This window comes from Oncorhynchus tshawytscha, linkage group LG12 (assembly GCF_018296145.1).
Source record: "Oncorhynchus tshawytscha isolate Ot180627B linkage group LG12, Otsh_v2.0, whole genome shotgun sequence".
In the NCBI taxonomy this organism is placed as follows: domain Eukaryota; kingdom Metazoa; phylum Chordata; class Actinopteri; order Salmoniformes; family Salmonidae; genus Oncorhynchus; species Oncorhynchus tshawytscha.
The window spans coordinates 47,710,486-47,730,162 of NC_056440.1; the positions used below are offsets into that span (position 1 = coordinate 47,710,486).

The window sequence follows — 19,677 nt, forward strand, 5'->3', positions numbered from 1 at the left end:
TTTGCTATGGTGTGCACTAATGCTTACACCCCAGGTGGAGTTGACCTGAACATACTAGCTGTGAATACAATCGGGAATCCCTTTGGATCTCAGTGCACGGCTGAATGTAGTTGTGCGGCTATTCCAGGTTTTTGTTGACATTGCCCATACTTATCCATCCATCCTCTACTCTATCCAACAGACCGAGATTGCCAAGAGGCTCAATACCATCTGTGCACAAGTCATCCCCTTCCTCTCACAGGAGGTAAGTGTGTGTGTGTGTGTGTGTGTTCACAGTACTATGAAAGGTCTTACGTGCTGAACATTGAACAGCACAAACAGGTAAGCCTCTTGCAATCTTCTTTCGCTCCCCTGTATTGTGTGTGTATGTGTGTGCCCATGCAGCACCAACAGCAGGTGATCCAGGCAGTGGAGAGGGCCAAGCAGGTCACCATGGGCGAACTCAATTCTGTCATCGGGGTACGTGTCCTTCCCGGTCTACCACCCACAGTAAATGCACTCTACTACAACTTCCTGTGTTTGTGTGTACTGTGATGGTGTGTGTATGTGACATTTTATTACTGAAATATTACGGAGTCATTTACCCAAGGATATGATACTACTGTGTTTGGCAACCATAAGATCTGCTGTGTGTAGGCTGCTGTTTTGGATTTTCTCAACAGTTCTGGGAAGCTTTGGAGGGGGTGGGGGCTTTGCTCGATGGCTGTGGCAGGGGGTGGCAGTTGCCATTTGTGTCTTAATTGCAGGATTCTAGTGTGTGTATAAAGAGGGTTTGAGCGTCTGGTCCTCTCACCAAGCTGTCAGTCACCCTGTTTATGTGTGTTAAATGAGTGTAATGAAGCGTGGCCACCCTCTCACCTCTCGCGGCTTACCCTAAAGGCGTCAGCATTCTTCAGTTCGGCTGGCACATACTCCCTTAAGACCTTTGCTTGAAAAACAAGAAAAAATGGCAAGAGTGTACTGTCTCTCTATTTGGAGACGTTGTAGAATTAATCTAAGATGACTCAATTTTACATCTAACTATGTAAGATGTTTTGTGCAGTGTTTCTCAATAAAAACAATGCATGAAAATGATTTGTCTCTCATTGAAGAATCCCTACTGTTAACCAATCCCCAATGAAGGGGCGTAGATAATATATGCACAAACTCTTCCAAATTGTTTTGGCTGGGAAGCATGTGGACACCTTAACACCCCCTAACACACAGGGCTCCCCTTGCCACCACCAATACCTCCCCTCCATTGACTCTCACCGTGTGTGTGTGAGAGAGCGTCCTTTGCTGTGCTGTTTTGGCACAGCGAACAAGGGCTTGGATGGTGCATGTGTGTTTTGGAGGGCAAGCCCAGGGATTAGCGCTGTGAATGAGTAGGCATGGAGATGGGGATAGAGTTCTGTGGCGTCTCTCCTGTGGTTCTCTGAAGGGGGGTTGCTTAGTCAATTAGGTGAGATAAAGAGGGTTGACCTTCACCACCGCCCCTCCCCCACTCTACTGCTGAAATCTCCCTCCCCCCGTGGCAAACCTCAGGGGTTTGATTCCCGTGGCTACTGTCTGAAGACGCAATAATTTATGTTTTGGAACACAAAAGCATTTCACGCTCAGACGAGCACCTGATTTGGTGTGAAAGACACCGAGACCTGACAGCTAAACGCCCCCAATCCAGCAGAGCCCCCACCCTCCCTGGCCTGCAGGCAGCAGCTGTAGCTCTCTAACCCCCTCCTCTCTTAACCTCCCTCAGGCTCTGGGCTGTGATCCCAGCTGTCACCATTGTTTATTGTTTGACCCCAGAGGGAGGTGTGTGTGTGTGTGTGTGTTAAAGGGGAGGTTTACTGCCTCTGACATTATTTGTAAGCATGCCACGTCGTTGAAAGCTGCTCTTGATGGAAACACTGAAGGGTCATGAATTCCTCTATATATTTTCACATTGATCACTCGGCTCCGTTTGTGTATTAATGCCTTGTCGTATTGATTGACACACTTTCCAGTGGTAGGCTATATTGATTATGGATTAGTAATTGATTGCTTCTCCCTCTCTCTCTCTCCTGTAGCATCAGCATCTGTCCCACGCGCACGGCCCCCATGTCCCCCTCACCCCCCACCCGGCTGGGCTCAACCCAGCCCACTTGGGGGGAGGGGCCAGCCTGCTCGCCCTGTCCAGTGCCTTGGGGGCGCCACCGCACCACCTGGTGGGCAAAGAGGACAAGAAACACCCGGCGGAGGCTGAGCAGCTAAGAGGTGAGCAGCAGCCACACCCACTGTTACTGGGCCTGCACCTAAGGAGTCGTCTGTCTAGCCCGCCCACATAGACAGACCAAACTGACAAGACTGTATCATCATTGGGTTTGTTTATAATAAATATACTGAACACCACAAGTGCAGGGCTCAGGATTAGAATTTCTTTCTTTTTGTGTGTTTTGTCGTGCCTCCCTCGTGTGTGCCCTGATGACCTTATCACCTTGATGCTGTGTCATCGTTGCTATGGGAACAGAGCAAGAGCCGGGCACAGTAAGTACTTCCTGCTACCTCTGGCGGCATCCTCCTCCTCATACCCTCCCCTACTCATTCCAACGTTCACACCTGTGTATATATGTATATTGTCTGTCTCTGTCTGTCTGTCGGAAGTTTACATTCACCTATATATTTAAACTCAGTTTTTCACAATTCCTGACACTTAATCCTAGTAAAAATTACCTGTCTTAGATCAGTTAGGATCACCACTTTATTATAAGAATGTCAGAACAATAGTAGAGAGAGTGATTTATTTCAGCTTTTATTTCTTTCATCACATTCCCAGTGGGTCAGAAGTTTACATGCACTCAATTAGTATTTGGTAGCATTGCCTTTAAACTGTTTAACTTGGGTCAAATGTTTTGGATAGCCTTCTACAAGCTTCCCACAATAAGTTGGGTGAATTTTGTCCCATTCCTCCTGACAGAGCTGGTGTAACTGAGTCAGGTTTGTAGGCCTCCTTGCTCGCACACACTTTTTCAGTTCTGCCCACAAATGTTCTATAGGATTGAGGTCAGGGCTTTGTGATGGCCACTCCAATACCTTGACTTTGTTGTCCTTAAGCCATTTTGCCACAACTTTGGAAGTATGCTTGGGGTCATTGTCCATTTGGAAGACCCATTTGCGACCAAGCTTTAACTTCCTGATGTCTTGAGATGTTGCTTCAATATATCCACATAATTTCCCCGTCTCATGATGCCATCTATTTTGTGAAGTGCACAATTCCCCCTTGCAGCAAAGCACCGCCACAACATGATGCTGCCACCCTCATGCTTTACGGTTGGAATGGGATTCTTCGGCTTGCAGGGCTCCCCCTTTATCCTCCAAACATAACGATGGTCATTATGGCCAAACAGTTTTAGTTTTGTTTCATCAGACCAGAGGACATTTCTCCAAAAAGTACAATCTTTGTCCCCATGTGCAGTTGCAAACCGTAGTCTGGCTTTTTTATGGCGGTTTTGGAGCAGTGGCCTGTTCCTTGCTGAGCGGCCTTTCAGGATATGTCTATATAGGACTCATTTAACTGTGGATATAAATACTTTAGTACCTGTTTCCTCCAGCATCTACACGTGTTCTGGGATTGATTTGCAATTTTCGCACCAAAGTACGTTCATCTTTAGGAGATCTTTAGAACACGTCTCCTTCCTGTGCGGTATGACGGCTGCTTGGTCCCATGGTGTTTATACTTGCGTACTATTGTTTGTACAGTTGAACGTGGTACCTTCAGGTGTTTGGAAATTGCTCCCAAGGATGAACCGGACTTGTGGAGGTCTCCAATTTTATTTCTGAGGTCTTGGCTGATTTCTTTAGATTTCCCATGATGTCAAGTAAAGAGACACTGAGTTTGAAGGTAGGCCTTGAAATGCATCCACAGGTCCAATTGGTATTGGTCCAATTGACTCAGGCTAATTGACATAATTTATCAGAAACTTCTAAAGCCATGACATTTTCTCAAATTTTCCAAGCTGTCACAGGCACAGTCAACTTAGTCCATGTAAACTTCTGACCCACTGGAATTGTGATACATAGATTTACAAATGAAATAATCTGTCTGTAAACAATTGTTGGAAAAATTACTGAATTCTGGACACACCTACTCTTTCAAAGGTTTTTCTTTATTTTTACTATTTTCTACATTGTATAATAATAGTGAAGACCTCAAAAGTATGAAATAACACATATTGAATCATGTAGTAACCAAAAAAGTGTTAAACAAATCAAAATATATTTGAGATTCTTTAGAGTAGACACCCTTTGCCTTTATGACCGCTTTGCCAACTCTTGGCATTCTCTCAACCAGCTTCACCTGGAATGCTTTTCCAACAGTGTTGAAGGGTTTCCCAGATATACTGAGCACTTGTTGGTATGCAGTTGCCATACGAAGCGGTGATGCAGCCAGTCAAGATGCTCTATGACCTTGTAGGCTTTGTCATTGTCGATCAAGATTACCACAGTGATGTGGTCTTCAAACATAATGATGGTTTTGGAGTCATGCGCAGCAGCGCAGTCGTGGGTGAACAGGGAGTACAGGAGGGGACTAAGCATGCCATGACCATCCCTTCAAAGCACCCTTCACTGCCCCTGAATTGTGAGCAGATTGCTCCTCCCACTCTCCTAATCCCACGCTTAAAGGGTCTCATTGTGTTTAATACAGCCACTGACAGGGGGAGCATTGTATGACCTGAGAGAACGGCGGGAAATTGCTTGTGTTCTGTGGGTCAGCAATCTGCTTTCTAAAGCCTTTAAATAATGTTCCCCCTGTGAGGGAGGGTGTGTAGGAGCCTTTGGTTGGGGTCAAGGAGAGGGGAGGCATGGGGAGAAAGAGGGGGGCCCCCCTCCCCCACAGCCTGTCTGTTGGGGCTGTGTGTAGGTCTCTGCTGCTCCTGGAGGCACATTTTCAATGACAGATTTAGGCCTAAATGGACTCCAACATGATGGGCTAATCCACAGAGTCAGGGGAACTGGGGGAGGGGATGGTGGAAGTGAATCACACACACAAGTACACACTGCCCTTTAGCTGCCGCTGTAAAAGCTGGACAGAGCTAGGAGAGGGAGGACTGATAGAGCGGCAGAACAACTCGTACTAATCAGGGCCTTCTCGCTGTGTTGCTCCAATGTGCCCGAAATGAATATGTATGTGTAACCCCAACACTATCCAAATGGTGTAGTTGTGGGGACTGCATGACACAAGGGCTTTGACTGAAGACTGGCAGACAGCCCCACCTTGGCCTATAGCACATACAGTGGGGAGAACGAGTATTTGATACACTGCCGATGTTGTAGGTTTTCCTACTTACAAAGCATGTAGAGGTCTGTAATTTTTTTAATCATAGGTACACTTCAACTGTGAGAGATGGAATCTAAAACAAAAATCCAGAAAATCACATCGTATGATTTTTAAGTAATTCATTTGCATTTTATTGCATGACATAAGTATTTGATCATCTACCAACCAGTAAGAATTCTGGCTCTCACAGACCTGTTAGTTTTTCTTTAAGAGGCTCCCCTGCTCTCCACTCATTACCTGTATTAACTGCACCTGTTGGAACTCCTTACCAGTATAAAAGACACCTGTCCACACACTCAATCAAAGACTCCAACCTCTCCACAATGGCCAAGACCAGGGAGCTGTGTAAGGACATCAGGGATAAAATTGTAGACCTGCACAAGGCTGGGATGGGCTACAGGACAATAGGCAAGCAGCTTGGTGAGAAGGCAACAACTGTTGGCGCAATTATTAGAAAATGGAAGAAGTTAAATCCCAATAGAAAATCTTTGGAGGGAGCTGAAAGTCCATATTGCCCAGCGACAGCCCCGAAACATGAAGGATCTGGACAAGGTCTGTATGGAGGAGTGGGCCAAAATCCCTGCTGCAGTGTGTGCAAACCTGGTCAAGAACTACAGGAAACGTATGATCTCTGTATTGCAAACACAGGTTTCTGTACCAAATATTAAGTTATGCTTTTCTGATGTATCAAATACTTATGTCGTGCAATAAAATGCAAATTAATTACTTAAAAATCATACAATCTGATTTTCTGGATTTTTGTTTTAGATTCCATCTCTCACAGTTGAAGTGTACCTATGATTAAAAAAAATGACAGACCTCTACATGCTTTGTAAGTAGGAAACACTGACGATTTTTGCAGGTTATCAAATACTTGTTCTCCGCACTGTATCTATTTCCTTATTTCTTTCCACCTTGCCCATTCTTCTCATCCTCTCTTCCTGTCTTTGGCAGAGTAATACCCTGCTCGTTGCTGACAGTTTGAGGAACTCAGACAAGCGACGCAACGGACCTGAATTCCCCAACGACACCAAGAAGAGGAAAGTAGAGGACAAGGACTCTAGTCATTATGTAAGCAGCAGCAGTGAGGTTGATAACTGTGTGTGTGAACGGTGAATGACATTGACAAACCTTTTGTCCCCACAGGATAGTGATGGAGAGAAGAGTGATGACAACCTGGTGGTGGATGTCTCCAATGAGGTACGTGTGTGTGTCAAATAAAATCTAATTTTATTTGTCACATGTATTTAGCAGATGTTGTTGCAGGTGTAGTGAAATGCTTATGTTCCTAGCTCCAACAGTGCAGTGGTATCTAACAATACACACATCTCAAAGTAAAAGAATGGAATTAAGAAATATATTAATATTAGGACGAGCAATGTCGGAGTGGTATTGACTAAAATACAATACAGTACATTACAATATATACATATGAAATTAGTAAAACGATATGTAAACATTATTAAAGTGACCAGTGTTCTATTATTGAAGTGACCACTGATTCCATGTCTATGCACAGTGGGGCAAAAAAGTATTTAGTCAGCCACCAATTGTGCAAGTTCTCCCACTTAAAAAGATGAGAGAGATGTAATTTTCATCATAGGTACACTTCAACTATGACAGACAAAATGAGAAAAATAATCCAGAAAATCACATTGTAGGATTTTTAACCTCTTGATCCTACTTGAGACGCAGACGTCCCAACTAGAGCTCTGGAAATGCAAATGCGCTACGCTAAACGCTAATAGTATTAGTTAAAACGCAAACGTTCATTAAAATACACATGCTTGGTATTGAATTAAAGCTACACTCGTTGTGAATCCAGGCACCAAGTCAGATTTTTAAAATGCTTTTCGGCGAAAGCATGAGAAGCTATTATCTGATAGCATGTAACACCCCAAAAGACCCGAAGGGGATGTAAACAAAAGAATTAGCATAGTCGGCGCTACACAAACCGCACAATAAAATATAAAACATTCATTACCTTTGACCATCTTCTTTGTTGGCAGTCCTTGATGTCCCATAATCAATACTGGGTCTTTTTTTCGATTAAATCTGTCCATATATAGCCTAGAAATCGATCTATGAAGACTGTGTGATAAACGGAAAAAATAGCGTTTCATAACGTAACGTCATTTTTTTTAAAGTTAAAAAGTCGACGATAAACTTTCACAAAACACTTCGAAATACCTTTCTAATGCAACTTTAGGTATTAGTACACGTTAATAAGCTATAAAATTCATCAGGAGGTGATGTAAATTCGATAGCTGGTCGCCTGGAAAAAATGTCCGGAAAAACACAGAGTCAATGCATCAAGTTGGTGGTCGGAGGGAATCGGTTCCCTTTGGTCGGATCTACCAAGAATCAAATCAGAATCAAATGAGAAGACTCTATACATCCTGTGGAAGCTGTAGGTACTGCAACCTCGGCCTCATTTAATACGGTTCACCTTTAACAATGGGTTGAAGTGGCGCATGGATATTTTTTTCCATTTCCAGTGATCAGATTTTCCTGCGCTTTTCGATGAAACAGACGTTCTGTTATAGTCACAGCCGTGATTTAACCAGTTTTAGAAACGTTATAGTGTTTTCTATACACACATACTAATCATATGCATATACTATATTCCTGGCATGAGTAGCAGGACGCCAAAATGTTGCGCGATTTTTAACAGAATGTTCGAAAAAGTAGGGGGTCGGCTTAAGAGGTTTTAATGAATTTATTTGCAAATTATGGTGGAAAATAAGTATTTGGTCACCTACAAACAAGCAAGATTTCTGGCTCTCACAGACCTGTAATTTCTTCTTTAAGAGGCTCCTCTGTCCTCCACTCATTACCTGTATTAATGGCACCTGTTTGAACTTGTTATCAGTATATAAGACACCTGTCCACAACCTCAAACAGTCACACTCCAAACTCCACTATGGGCAAGACCAAAGAGCTGTCAAATGACACCATAAACAAAATTGTAGACCTGCACCAGGCTGGGAAGACTGAATCTGCAATAGGTAAGCAGCTTGGTTTGAAGAAATCAACTGTGGGAGCAATTATTAGGAAATGGAAGACATACAAGACCACTGATAATCTCCCACGATCTGGGGCTCCACGCAAGATCTCACCCCGTGGGGTCAAAATGACGGTGAGCAAAAATCCCAGAACCACACAGGGGGACCTAGTGAATGACCTGCAGAGAGCTGGGACCAAAGTAACAAAGCCTACCATCAGTAACACACTACACCGCCAGGGACTCAAATCCTGCAGTGCCAGACGTGTCCCCCTGCTTAAGCCAGTACATGTCCAGGCCCGTCTGAAGTTTGCTAGAGAGCATTTGGATGATCCAGAAGAAGATTGGGAGAATGTCATATGGTCAGATGAAATCAAAATATAACTTTTTGGTAAAAACTCAACTTGTTGTGTTTGGAGGACAAAGAATGCTGAGTTGCATCCAAAAAACACCATACCTACTGTGAAGCATGGGGGTGGAAACATCATGCTTTGGGGCTGTTTTTCTGCAAAGGGACCAGGACGATTGATCCGTGTAAAGGAAAGAATGAATGGGGCCATGTATCGTGAGATTGAGTGAAAACCTCCTTCCATCAGCAAGGGCATGAAAGATGAAACGTGGCTGGATCTTTCAGCATGACAATGATCCCAAACACACCGCCCGGGCAACAAAGGAGTGGCTTCGTAAGAAGCATTTCAAGGTCCTAAAGTGGCCTAGCCAGTCTCCAGATCTCAACCCCATAGAAAATCTTTGGAGGGAGTTGAAAGTCTGTGTTACCCAGCAACAGCCCCAAAACTCTAGAGGAGTTTAGAGGAGATGTGCATGGAGGAATGGGCCAAAATACCAGCAACAGTGTGTGTGAACCTTGTGAAGACTTACAGAAAACATTTGACCTCTGTCATTGTCAACAAAGGGTATATAACAAAGTATTGATAAACTTTTGTTATTGACCAAATACTTATTTTCCACCATAATTTGCAAATAAATTCATTAAAAATCCTACAATGTGATTTTCTGGATTTCTTTTTCTCATTTTGTCTGTCATGGTTGAAGTGTACCTATGATGAAAATTACAGGCCTCATCTTTTTAAGTGGGAGAACTTGCACAATTGGTGGCTGACTAAATACTTTTTTGCCCCACTATACATAGGGCAGCAGCCTCCTAAGGTGCAGAGTTGAGTAACCAGGTGGAGGCTGGTTTTTGATGGCTATGCTGTCTGATGGCCTTGAGATAGAAGCTGTTTTTCAGTCTCTCTGTCCCAGCTTTGATGCACCTGTACTGACCTCACCTTCTAGATGATAGCGGGGTGAGCAGGCCGTGACTCGGGTGGTTGTCCTTTGGCCATCCTGTGACTCTTTCTAACGTATACATGTCGGTCTTTTAGGGAAAGATTTAACCCAACCCCTAGATTTCCAGATTTAACCCAACCCCTCTGAATCAGGCCTCGCTATATGGCTCAACTCTATGGATGCCGTATGGGCCCTGGTCAAAAGTAGTGCACTATATAAGAAATAGAGTGCCATTTGGGACAGATATGATAATTTCACATCAGGGGAAGTAGGGTGCTGAGTGTGAGTCATTGTGTGTGTGTGTGTATGACCCCCCCTCTCCAGGATCCTGCCTCCCCTCATGGTACGCCCCTGCCCTCCCCCAGAGAGAACGGGCTGGACAAGACACGCCTCCTGAAGAAGGACCGATCCTGTAGCCCCGCCTCCACAGCCTCCTCTGCAAGCTCCTCCTCCCTCAAGTCCAAAGAGATGGGAATGGTGTGTGTGGTCAAAACTCTCCATACACTAATACTTTTTGCTGTCTAAAGAAGTCTTTAATGCTGGGTCACAGAATCTCACACACTTTTTAGTGGACCTTCCCATTTCCCTCTAAAGAGTGGTGGAATATCTTATCTCTTACCACCTTTCTCAATCCATCCCTTGATTTCTCTCTCTTTAGTGGTGTGATATCTGGGTAACGACAGCTTATATGTTTCCATGGCAGCGTGACAAGCCGGGTACGCCTCAACCGAAGTCGAGCACTCCCACTCACCGAGGAGACTCCACACCCGGACCCAGTGCCACACCCACTCTCCGCCCCAGCCTATCCAAGCCCTCCTCCATGGAGCTACCTCACCCACCTAGTAAGAGAAACTTCACCCCATTTTAATTTACCTCAGTCCCTTTTCCAATCATACCTAACAGCCTACAGTACAGGCTACCTACTAATATGCATTTGTTTAGTTTAATTAAAGGCATACTACACTCAAACTATATTTTAATATTTTGTTCATTAGTCCACTGTTAATACAATCCCAAAAATGTTTTGCATGTCAGCAGTCAAGTTTTGAAGACGGAGCACTTTCAGTAAAGAGTTCAAACTTGCCTTTATGATGCATTTTGTGTCATATGGTTATGAATATGCTGCACACTGACTGCACTGCAGATACATTAAACCCATCTGAAAACAGCTCTTGTCTACTCCCTAGCCACTGGTCTGCGGACTCCGCTGGCGGTGTCAGGGCCGTACCCCGGGCCGTTTGGCATGCTGCCTCACGCCGCCATGAATGGGGAGCTGGCAAGTGCCGGCGCAGGCTACGCCAGCCTCCACAACATGTCCCCTCAGATGAGCGCTGCGGCGGCAGCCGCTGTGGCTGCCTACGGACGCTCCCCTATGGTGGGTGGGTGTGTGTGCTTAGTGTGTCTCTTATTCCATATTGTGCGATCATTGCGTGTCTAAACGGCTAAATGTTGGTATGTTTATGTAGGATCCGTTGCTGTATCTACTGACCTCATTTCTCTGGTGTGTGTGTGTGTGTGTGTGCCCGTGGCTGTTTGAGTATGTACTCCTCATCACTCTGTGTGTACTCATCATCCCTCTGTGTGTTCTCCCTCAGGCCGGCTTTGACCCTCATCCTCACATGAGAGTCCCTGGAATGCCCCCAAGCTTATCAGGCATCCCTGGAGGCAAACCGTGAGTTGCGTGTGTTCCTTATATAAACTGTAAGAGTGTCTTTTAGCAATATGTTTTCCGTAGTAGCAAGACAAATATCCCCTCAATTCCACCTTTCCCCCTCTTACTAAACCTTCTCCTCTCAGAGCCTACTCCTTCCATGTTAGCGCCGATGGACAGATGCAGCCGGTACCGTTTCCTCCAGATGCCCTGGTGGGCCCTGGCATCCCGCGCCATGCACGCCAGATCAACACACTGAACCATGGTGAGGTGGTCTGTGCTGTCACCATCAGCAACCCCACGCGCCATGTCTACACAGGCGGCAAGGGCTGCGTCAAGGTCTGGGACATCAGTCACCCTGGCAACAAGAGTCCTGTGTCCCAACTGGACTGCCTGGTGAGTGCTAGACCTAATATGCACACTGTTATCCAAAATTGCACAGTTAAAGCATGTATTCAGTAGCATTGTTCTTCAACCAACATCACAGAATGTGTGTTTGTGGGCAGGGCACATGCTTTAAATATACACCTACAGTACCAGTCAAGTTTGGACAAACCTACTTTTTCTTTATTTTTACTATTTTCTACATTGTAGAATAATAGTTAAGCCATCAAAACTATGAAATAACACATATGGAGTCATGAAGTAACCAAAAAAGTGTTAAACAAATCAAAATATATATTGGCATTCTCTCAGCCAGCTTCAGGAGGTATATTAGTCACCCGGAATACATTTCAATTAACAGGTGTGCCTTGGTAAGTTAATTTATGGAATTTCTTTCCTCTTTAATGCATTTGAGCAAATCAGCTGTGTTGTGACAAGGTAGGGGTGGTATACAGAAGAGAGCCCTATTTGGTAAAAGACCAAGTCCATATGGCAATAACACCTCAAATAAGCAAAGAGAAACGACAGTCCATCACTCTAAGAGATTGTCAGTCAATGCAGAAAATTACGTATTTTGAAAGTTTCTTAGCGCTCGATGGTTTTTGCAACTGCACAATGATGTAACTGTCTCTCATGAGGACCTCCCACAGGAAAGGAAGACCCAGAGTTGCCTCCGCTGCAGAGGATAAGTTCATTAGAGTTACCAGCCTCAGAAATTGGAGCCCAAAAAAATGCTTCACAAAGTTCAAGTAACAAACGCATCTCAACATCAACTGTTCAGAATAGACTGTGTGAATCAGGCCTTCATGGTCGAATTGCTGCAAAGAAACCATTACTAAAGGACACCGATAAGAAGAAGAGGCTTGCTTGGGCCAAGAAACACGAGCAATGGACATTAGACCGGTGGATATCTGTCCTTTGGTCTGATGAGTCCAAATTTGAGATTTTTGGTTTGAACCGCCGTGTCTTTGTGAGACGCAGAGTAGGTGAATGGATGATCTCTGCATGTGTGGTTCCCACCGTGAAGCATGGAGGAGGTGGTGTTGGTGTGCTCTGTTGGTGATTTATTTAAAATTCAAAGCACACTTAACCAGCATGGCTACCTCAGCATTCTGCAGCGATACGCCATCCCATGTGGTTTGCTCTTAGTGGGACTATCATTTTGTTTTTCAACAGGACAATGACCCAACACACCTCCAGGCTGTGTAAGGGCTATTTGACCAAGAAGGAGAGTGATGGAGTGCTACATCAGATGACCTGGCCTCCAAAATCACCTGACCTCAACCCAATTGAGATGGTTTGGGATGAGATGGACCGCAGAGTGAAGAAAAGCAGCCCCCAAGTGCTCAGCATATGTAGGAACTCCTTCAAGACTGTTGGAAAAGCATTCCAGGTGAAGTTGGTTGAGAGCATGCCAAGAATGTGCAAAGCTGTCAAGGCAAAGGGTGGATACTTTGAAGAATCTCAAATATAAAATTATTTTGATTTGTTTAACACTTTTTTTTGGTTACTACATGTGTTATTTCATAGTTTGGATGTCTTCACTATTATTCTACAATGTAGAAAGTAGTAAAAATAAAGAAAAACCCTTGAATGAGTAGGTGTCCAAACTTTTGACTGGTTCTGTACCACTTTGTGTGCATAGTTTGTGTATTAGAGACAAAAAATAACTTTGCATGTCAGAACCGAGACAACTATATCCGCTCGTGCCGGCTGCTCCCCGACGGCCGGACACTCATCGTGGGGGGCGAGGCCAGCACACTGTCAATCTGGGACCTAGCCACGCCCACTCCACGCATCAAGGCGGAGCTGACCTCCTCAGCCCCGGCCTGCTATGCCCTGGCCATCTCCCCTGACTCCAAGGTGTGCTTCTCCTGCTGCAGCGATGGGAACATTGCCGTCTGGGACCTGCACAACCAGACCCTGGTCAGGTAAGGACCACATGGGAGAATACATTGCCAATAGGTAGCAGGTAGAAATTTGTAGCCTCTAACCACTGGTCCAGTGTCAGATATTGTTTCATCCCCCTAATGGTCAGTCATGTGTGCATACATTTTCATATGGGTGGCTCCATATGAATTGAACCCACAGCCCTTGGCATTGCAAGGGCTGTGCTCTACCAACTGAGCCACACAGGACCATGTATTTTTCATAACATCTGTTAATTGTGTGTGTGTTTATCACAGACAGTTCCAGGGCCACACAGACGGAGCCAGCTGTATTGACATCTCCAACGATGGGACCAAACTGTGGACGGGGGGGCTGGACAACACCGTACGCTCCTGGGACCTAAGAGAGGGACGCCAGCTGCAGCAGCACGACTTCACCTCACAGGTACATGCACGCATACAGACATCCCTGAAAGACACACAACCGCTCCAGCTGCACGACTTAAACCACAGGTTCACACACACCCCGCAAACACACAGGAAGGGCTCTAAAAGTGCAATCAATTTGGGCGAATGTACAACCAAATATTTTTGCTGTGTGACCAGGGGTTTTATTTTAGGAGAGTATCCCAGATAATAATTGTTGTAATGATAAGGCTTTGCTGTACCGTTGTTTTTGAGTGCCCTGAAGGGTAAAGCGAGTGCAAATTCGTTAGCGTCATGGTTGCACCATAACTACAGCGAAAACGGCTTGCTTCTAGCCCTACCAGGTCAAGAGATCTAACCTATATTACCGCCACAATATTTTTATCTACCTATAGTGGATCGCCGGGACCTTCTACTTTCATAAATCACGCTGTGGGCTGTTCTAAAACTACTTGTGTGTTGACGTTATTAACCATTTTGATGACATTTTGTTCAGTCCTATTACCTCATTGGCTAGCTAACAACCTGGTAACTTTATTAGGGCCCTATGAAATCTATTTTTTTTTCTCCCAAATTCTGTTTATCTTTCTGAATTTATTTACGATTTACGTTAATTTTATCATCAAGATTGTCTAATAATACGACTGAATAAAAAGTCAATTTAATAAGATATAACAGTACATTTGTAATGATGCAACACACTTGTGCACTATTTTTTTTTTATCAAGGAAAGTGCTTCAATACAGAGTTCTACTAAGTGTTTCATTATAAATGGAAAATAAGTCATGCAAGAATCTAGGCAACAATGCAGCAACCTTCTGTTTCCAGCTGGCTGAGGATGTTTGTGACTGCTTGGGAGGATGACTTTTTTGCCACCAAAAACTCTCTGTACAGATGAACATGCTCTGCATGGTACTTCACTATCTCAAACCAGCTATTCCATCTGGAGCTCACTGCTTCAGGAGCCTTGACCTACACAAACTCTTCAAAATGAGGAAGCTCACCTATCTTCTCTTTCTGGCAGGCTTCTTGAAGAAGACGGATCTCATCCATGCCACAAGTGATGCAACTTCAGATAAATATTTGTAGTGCTGTCATGTCTCACCCACCAGATTGATGACATGGCAGAGTTCCTTTCAGAACCTCCTTGAATGCCTTCAGGCATTAGGAGGCATTATCTGTGACCGCTGCCCAGGCATCATTCAGGTTCAGATTGTTGCTGTGGAGGGAGGCTAGTATAGCTTGGGAAAACGTTGAGTCGGTCTGTCCACGACAATGACATCCACCAGAAAGCACTGGTTTTCAACACCTACAATGAAAGATAAGGAAAAACTTGAATTATGTTTTTACCTAAAATAATATTGTGAAACTAAGTGTTATTTCAATTTCAAGGTTAAACACAATATAGATAATATAGATACAATAGTTGGCTAGATGGAGGCAGACAGCTGCTGACATTATGCATCGCTGTATTTCACCACGATAGCTCATCGTTTGGAATATCCCAATTTCCATGCGTACAATTCACACTGCAGAATGTAAATGTAGGCTATTGCAACGGTATATTAATAGGCTAAGTTAACTCACCAATGACGATGTTTAGAATGCTGCAATCCCTTGGATCTGTTGTCTCGTCAACAACCACCGCAATCTTCTTCCCATGGTCCTTTTTGTAGAACGGCAGTCATATGTTGGTCGAACACACTGGGCAGGTGCGTTTTGACGGAGGCTGCTCTCATTTTCGGGCAACGCTCCTCCCTGTTTGCAATGCTACACTAGTAATGGCTGTAGCTTTCTTAGCTTTTCTAAGGGGATGTCACAAAGTCCTGAATAAATTCTTGTCTTGAATCTGCTGATGCGCTTGCACTAGTAATGGTTGTTTGAAGAGGCCTGCTCTGGATAACACGGTGCTTTTCCTTGTTCTTCACATGGGCTTTAGACTTTAAGTGGCCAGCACATGTATTTTTATGGGTCCAATCAATAGTATGTTGACAGAATTTGCAAAACAGCTTATCGCCTTACTCATAATAGTCCTTTGGGTATTGCTCTGCTCTGAATTTAGAGGTTAGGGTCGACTTGGCCCTCTGACAGCCTCTTCGTCATGTTTCTCAAAGTGACAGCCAAGTTGTGAGGTGACATAAGGGGTAGGTTACTACAATGATTAGACCTACTTCAGATTTTTTTAAACGAAATTTCAGCCAAATTATGGAAAATTCTGCACGTTTTACAGTTGATTCCATTTTATTAGCAAATTCCGCGATTCCACATCTGAAATCATAGCGCCCTACTTAACCAGGATATCCACACATTTGGCGGCAAAGGAAAAGGCATAGCTTCTTCAGGACATCAATGATCATAGCAATACATTTATGATCTCTGCAATGTCTTTTAAAGCGACAGTGTAAAATGTTCAATGTTATACACCTCAATTGTAAAATAGTGCTTTTATACAATGTAGAAACCTAATATTCCACAAATTACTTTGTAATTTCAATGACCGGTATTTGTATATACATTTGAGCTTTTATAATAAACATATGTATTTCCATGTTTACATATTAGTTTCTAGGGCACAAAATAGCTAGAATTCATAGGCTGCGTTTAGACAGACAGGCCAATTCTGATATTTTTTCCACTAATTGGTCTTTTGACCAATCAGAGCTGATCTGATTGAGATGAAGCCAATATTGGGCATTTTAACCAATCTCAATTTATAAAATCTTATTTTCTGTTGCTTTTCGGTTGCTACCAATGAAAAATAATCATTTGGAGCCCGGCATCTAAAATCACTGTTGAGGAATGATCTCATACCATTTGGTTGCTGCTTGTTTTCTCCTCGCAACGGTGTATTCTTTACAGCCTGCTAGTGCAATAGGCGTATCCAGAGTAATACACTATGTATCTGTTATGTGAAAATAGGGAGCACAATAGTGTAATACGCAATAGCACCGGAGGGGATGGCTGCTGTTTTGTGTTATTTTGTGTTTTTTCCCCCCCGCATTGTTTTACTTATTTTGTTGATGCTACCGTCTCTTATGATGAAAAGAGCTTCTGGATATCAGAACAACGATTACTCACCTAACTGGATGAAGATTTTTTTTCTTTAACAGCTTCTACCCCCAAGCCATAAGACTCCTGAACCATTAATCAAATGGGCACCTGGACTATTACATTGACACCCCCATTTGTTTTTACACTGCTGCGACTTGTGGTTTATCTATGCATAGTCACTTTACCCCTACCTACATGTATACATTTCCTCGACTATCCTGTACCTCCGCACATTGACTCGGTGACGGTACTCCCTGTATATAGCCTCCATTGTTATTTTATTGTGATTAATTTTATTAATTTTTTTACTTAAGTTAATTTAGTAAATATTTTCTTAACTCTATTTTTGAAACTGCATTGTTGGTTAAGGGCTTGTAAGTAACCAGTGTTGGGTTGTTTTCGGTGCAAATATTATTTTTTAACACGTTTAGCCCTCTAGCAGGATGATATTAGCTTAACACCTAAGGAGTGAATTGTGAAGGGGAGAAAGGCAGGGTTGTTTGTTGTGGCAGCTGTGTCCGTCTGTGTGTCGATTTCTCATGCCCCTGAACACGCACACACTGATCAGAGACCGGTTTCCCAATAGCGATGGAAAAAAAAATTCCTACAATGGCCGAAGATGCAACATGCATTTCCCCCAAATACCACGCAGAGAGATTGGTTGCTAAGTTGGAGTATATGTCGATACTGATAGGATTAAAAGAAAGGAAGTACTGCTCTCGGATCAGCTTTCTCCATTCACATTTTTCCTTAACATTAGAATTATTTCCAAATTCTGATGAGGGATCAGCTCAGAGATTTCCACCTACGGCTGCAAATATTGAGGCACCTTATTCTGTTTACCCAATAAAAATGTACAAATTCACCATGTTAGGCTACACATCATTAAATGTATTGAGACAAATTAGACAGACTACAAGTAGTGAAATGGAGCTCAATTGATTGAATGTTAAATGTATTTCAATTGGATTGAAATAGGCCTGTAGCCTACAGTTTTATGTTTTAATGCAGTCATCTAATTTTTCATTTGAAGCGTATTTATATCGCTTGTTTGTATCAATTGCAAACACATTGGTAACTTTGTATTTGTTGTGAACTTTGTTCGGAAGTCACAAGGAGACTGATAAATCATGTTTCTATGTTCTTCTCTGTATAAAGTGACACGGGAGGGCAAAAAAAGCATCTAATGACACTTAGCTGTTCTACCAGTGGTCTGAGGCAGGTGTTTAAATTACGAGTGTTTTCAAGTGCAACGTTAATAACGATGCTTTTGGGAAACCATGCCCTGGTTGTCCCCTGCCCTTTCTGTAAATCTTCTCTCTGGGGTACTACTGTATGTATCGGTCTATCTCTCACGCACATGAACACACACACTGACCATGTTGTCCCTCTGCCCCCTCTCCAGATATTTTCTCTGGGGTACTGTCCGACGGGAGAGTGGCTGGCGGTAGGGATGGAGAGTAGTAATGTGGAGGTGCTCCACGTCACCAAGCCAGACAAGTACCAGCTCCACCTCCACGAGAGCTGTGTGCTTTCCCTCCAGTTTGCTTCCTGTGGTAAGGCCATGTCACCAGAGCTCTGGCTGACGTGCTCAAGATGTGTGTATGGGTGCGCCTCAAATGGCACCCTATTCCCTATGTAGTGCACTACTTTTGACCATGCTCAACAGAGCATTGGAGGCCATTTGGGACGCATACTATGTCTTTGTTAGCTGTGTACTGTAACTTGATGTACAGTATCAGTCAAAAGTTTGGACACCTACCCATTCAAGGGTTTCTTTATTTTTACTATTTTCTACATTGTAGAATAATAGTGAAGACATCAAAACTATGAAATAGCACAAGGAATCATGTAGTAACCAAGAGTGTGCAAAGCTGTCATCAATGCAAAGGATGGCTACTTTGAAGATTCTGTATGGTCGATGCATCTTAAAAACAACGATGTTACCGGCTTTTGTCTCCATGTTATGTTGGCATTTTCTAACTGATGGAACTAGCCCTCAAATGAGTCGCCTTTCCCTGGTTCATTTTCCACTTTGAACCGAGATGTATTAAACTCCCTGTTTTAATACAGGTAATTCAGTTCAACTTTTTTTGTTGACCTAGTAGACAGCCTTATATTCTGTTTTCATTGGAGAATCTCAATTGTATTTAGTTGACTCCTCGTGTCCTCTCTCCTCAAAATCCATTGGAGGAGAAGGTCAGAGGGGAGGGACTTCTGACTTTATCATCCAGTGGGTTTTGAGGAGTCGGAGAGGAGAAAGGAGGTGAGGAGTCGGAGAGGAGAAAGGAGGTGAGGAGTCGGAGAGGAGAAAGGAGGTGAGGAGTCAAGGAAATGCAATTGGCTCTCTCCTTGTCTCTTCATATACAGTAGCTCTAATCCTAATGTGATGTGATTTGATTGTTTTTTTTTCATTTTATTTATACTCTGGGTTCTCTGGGATTTGGCCCCTGCATGCACAGTAGTATCTGTCCTAGCTCTACTGTATGTCTATGTGATTCCTAAAGCTCTGTCTCCTATTTCTCTGCCTGTCCAGGAAAATGGTTTGTGAGCACAGGGAAGGATAACCTGCTGAATGCGTGGAGGACACCGTACGGAGCCAGTATATTCCAGGTACACACACACACACACACACACCTGTCCACACACCTGTCCACTTGGACAACTGTCTGTTCACTCCGACGGCCTT

The 19,677-nt window shown here is 43.7% G+C and overlaps 1 protein-coding gene across 6 annotated transcripts in view; it reads left to right on the forward strand.

Moving 5' to 3' along the window:
• The window catches only part of LOC112263424 (transducin-like enhancer protein 1), a 44,400-nt gene that overhangs the window by 16,253 nt on the left and 8,470 nt on the right, over window positions 1-19,677 (forward strand). For 3 of the 6 annotated variants that reach the window (XM_024439611.2, XM_024439612.2, XM_024439613.2), the window contains exons 5-19: window positions 182-244; window positions 385-489; window positions 2,046-2,232; window positions 2,486-2,502; window positions 6,248-6,364; window positions 6,440-6,493; window positions 9,912-10,064; window positions 10,291-10,429; window positions 10,757-10,962; window positions 11,183-11,259; window positions 11,385-11,634; window positions 13,306-13,553; window positions 13,809-13,956; window positions 18,394-18,544; window positions 19,525-19,601. In XM_024439611.2, the coding sequence (XP_024295379.1) occupies window positions 182-244; window positions 385-489; window positions 2,046-2,232; window positions 2,486-2,502; window positions 6,248-6,364; window positions 6,440-6,493; window positions 9,912-10,064; window positions 10,291-10,429; window positions 10,757-10,962; window positions 11,183-11,259; window positions 11,385-11,634; window positions 13,306-13,553; window positions 13,809-13,956; window positions 18,394-18,544; window positions 19,525-19,601 (1,992 nt within the window). The remainder of the gene's footprint in view (window positions 1-181; window positions 245-384; window positions 490-2,045; window positions 2,233-2,485; window positions 2,503-6,247; window positions 6,365-6,439; window positions 6,494-9,911; window positions 10,065-10,290; window positions 10,430-10,756; window positions 10,963-11,182; window positions 11,260-11,384; window positions 11,635-13,305; window positions 13,554-13,808; window positions 13,957-18,393; window positions 18,545-19,524; window positions 19,602-19,677) is intronic. The other 3 variants (XM_024439614.2, XM_042330723.1, XM_024439616.2) reach the window with 2 other exon arrangements.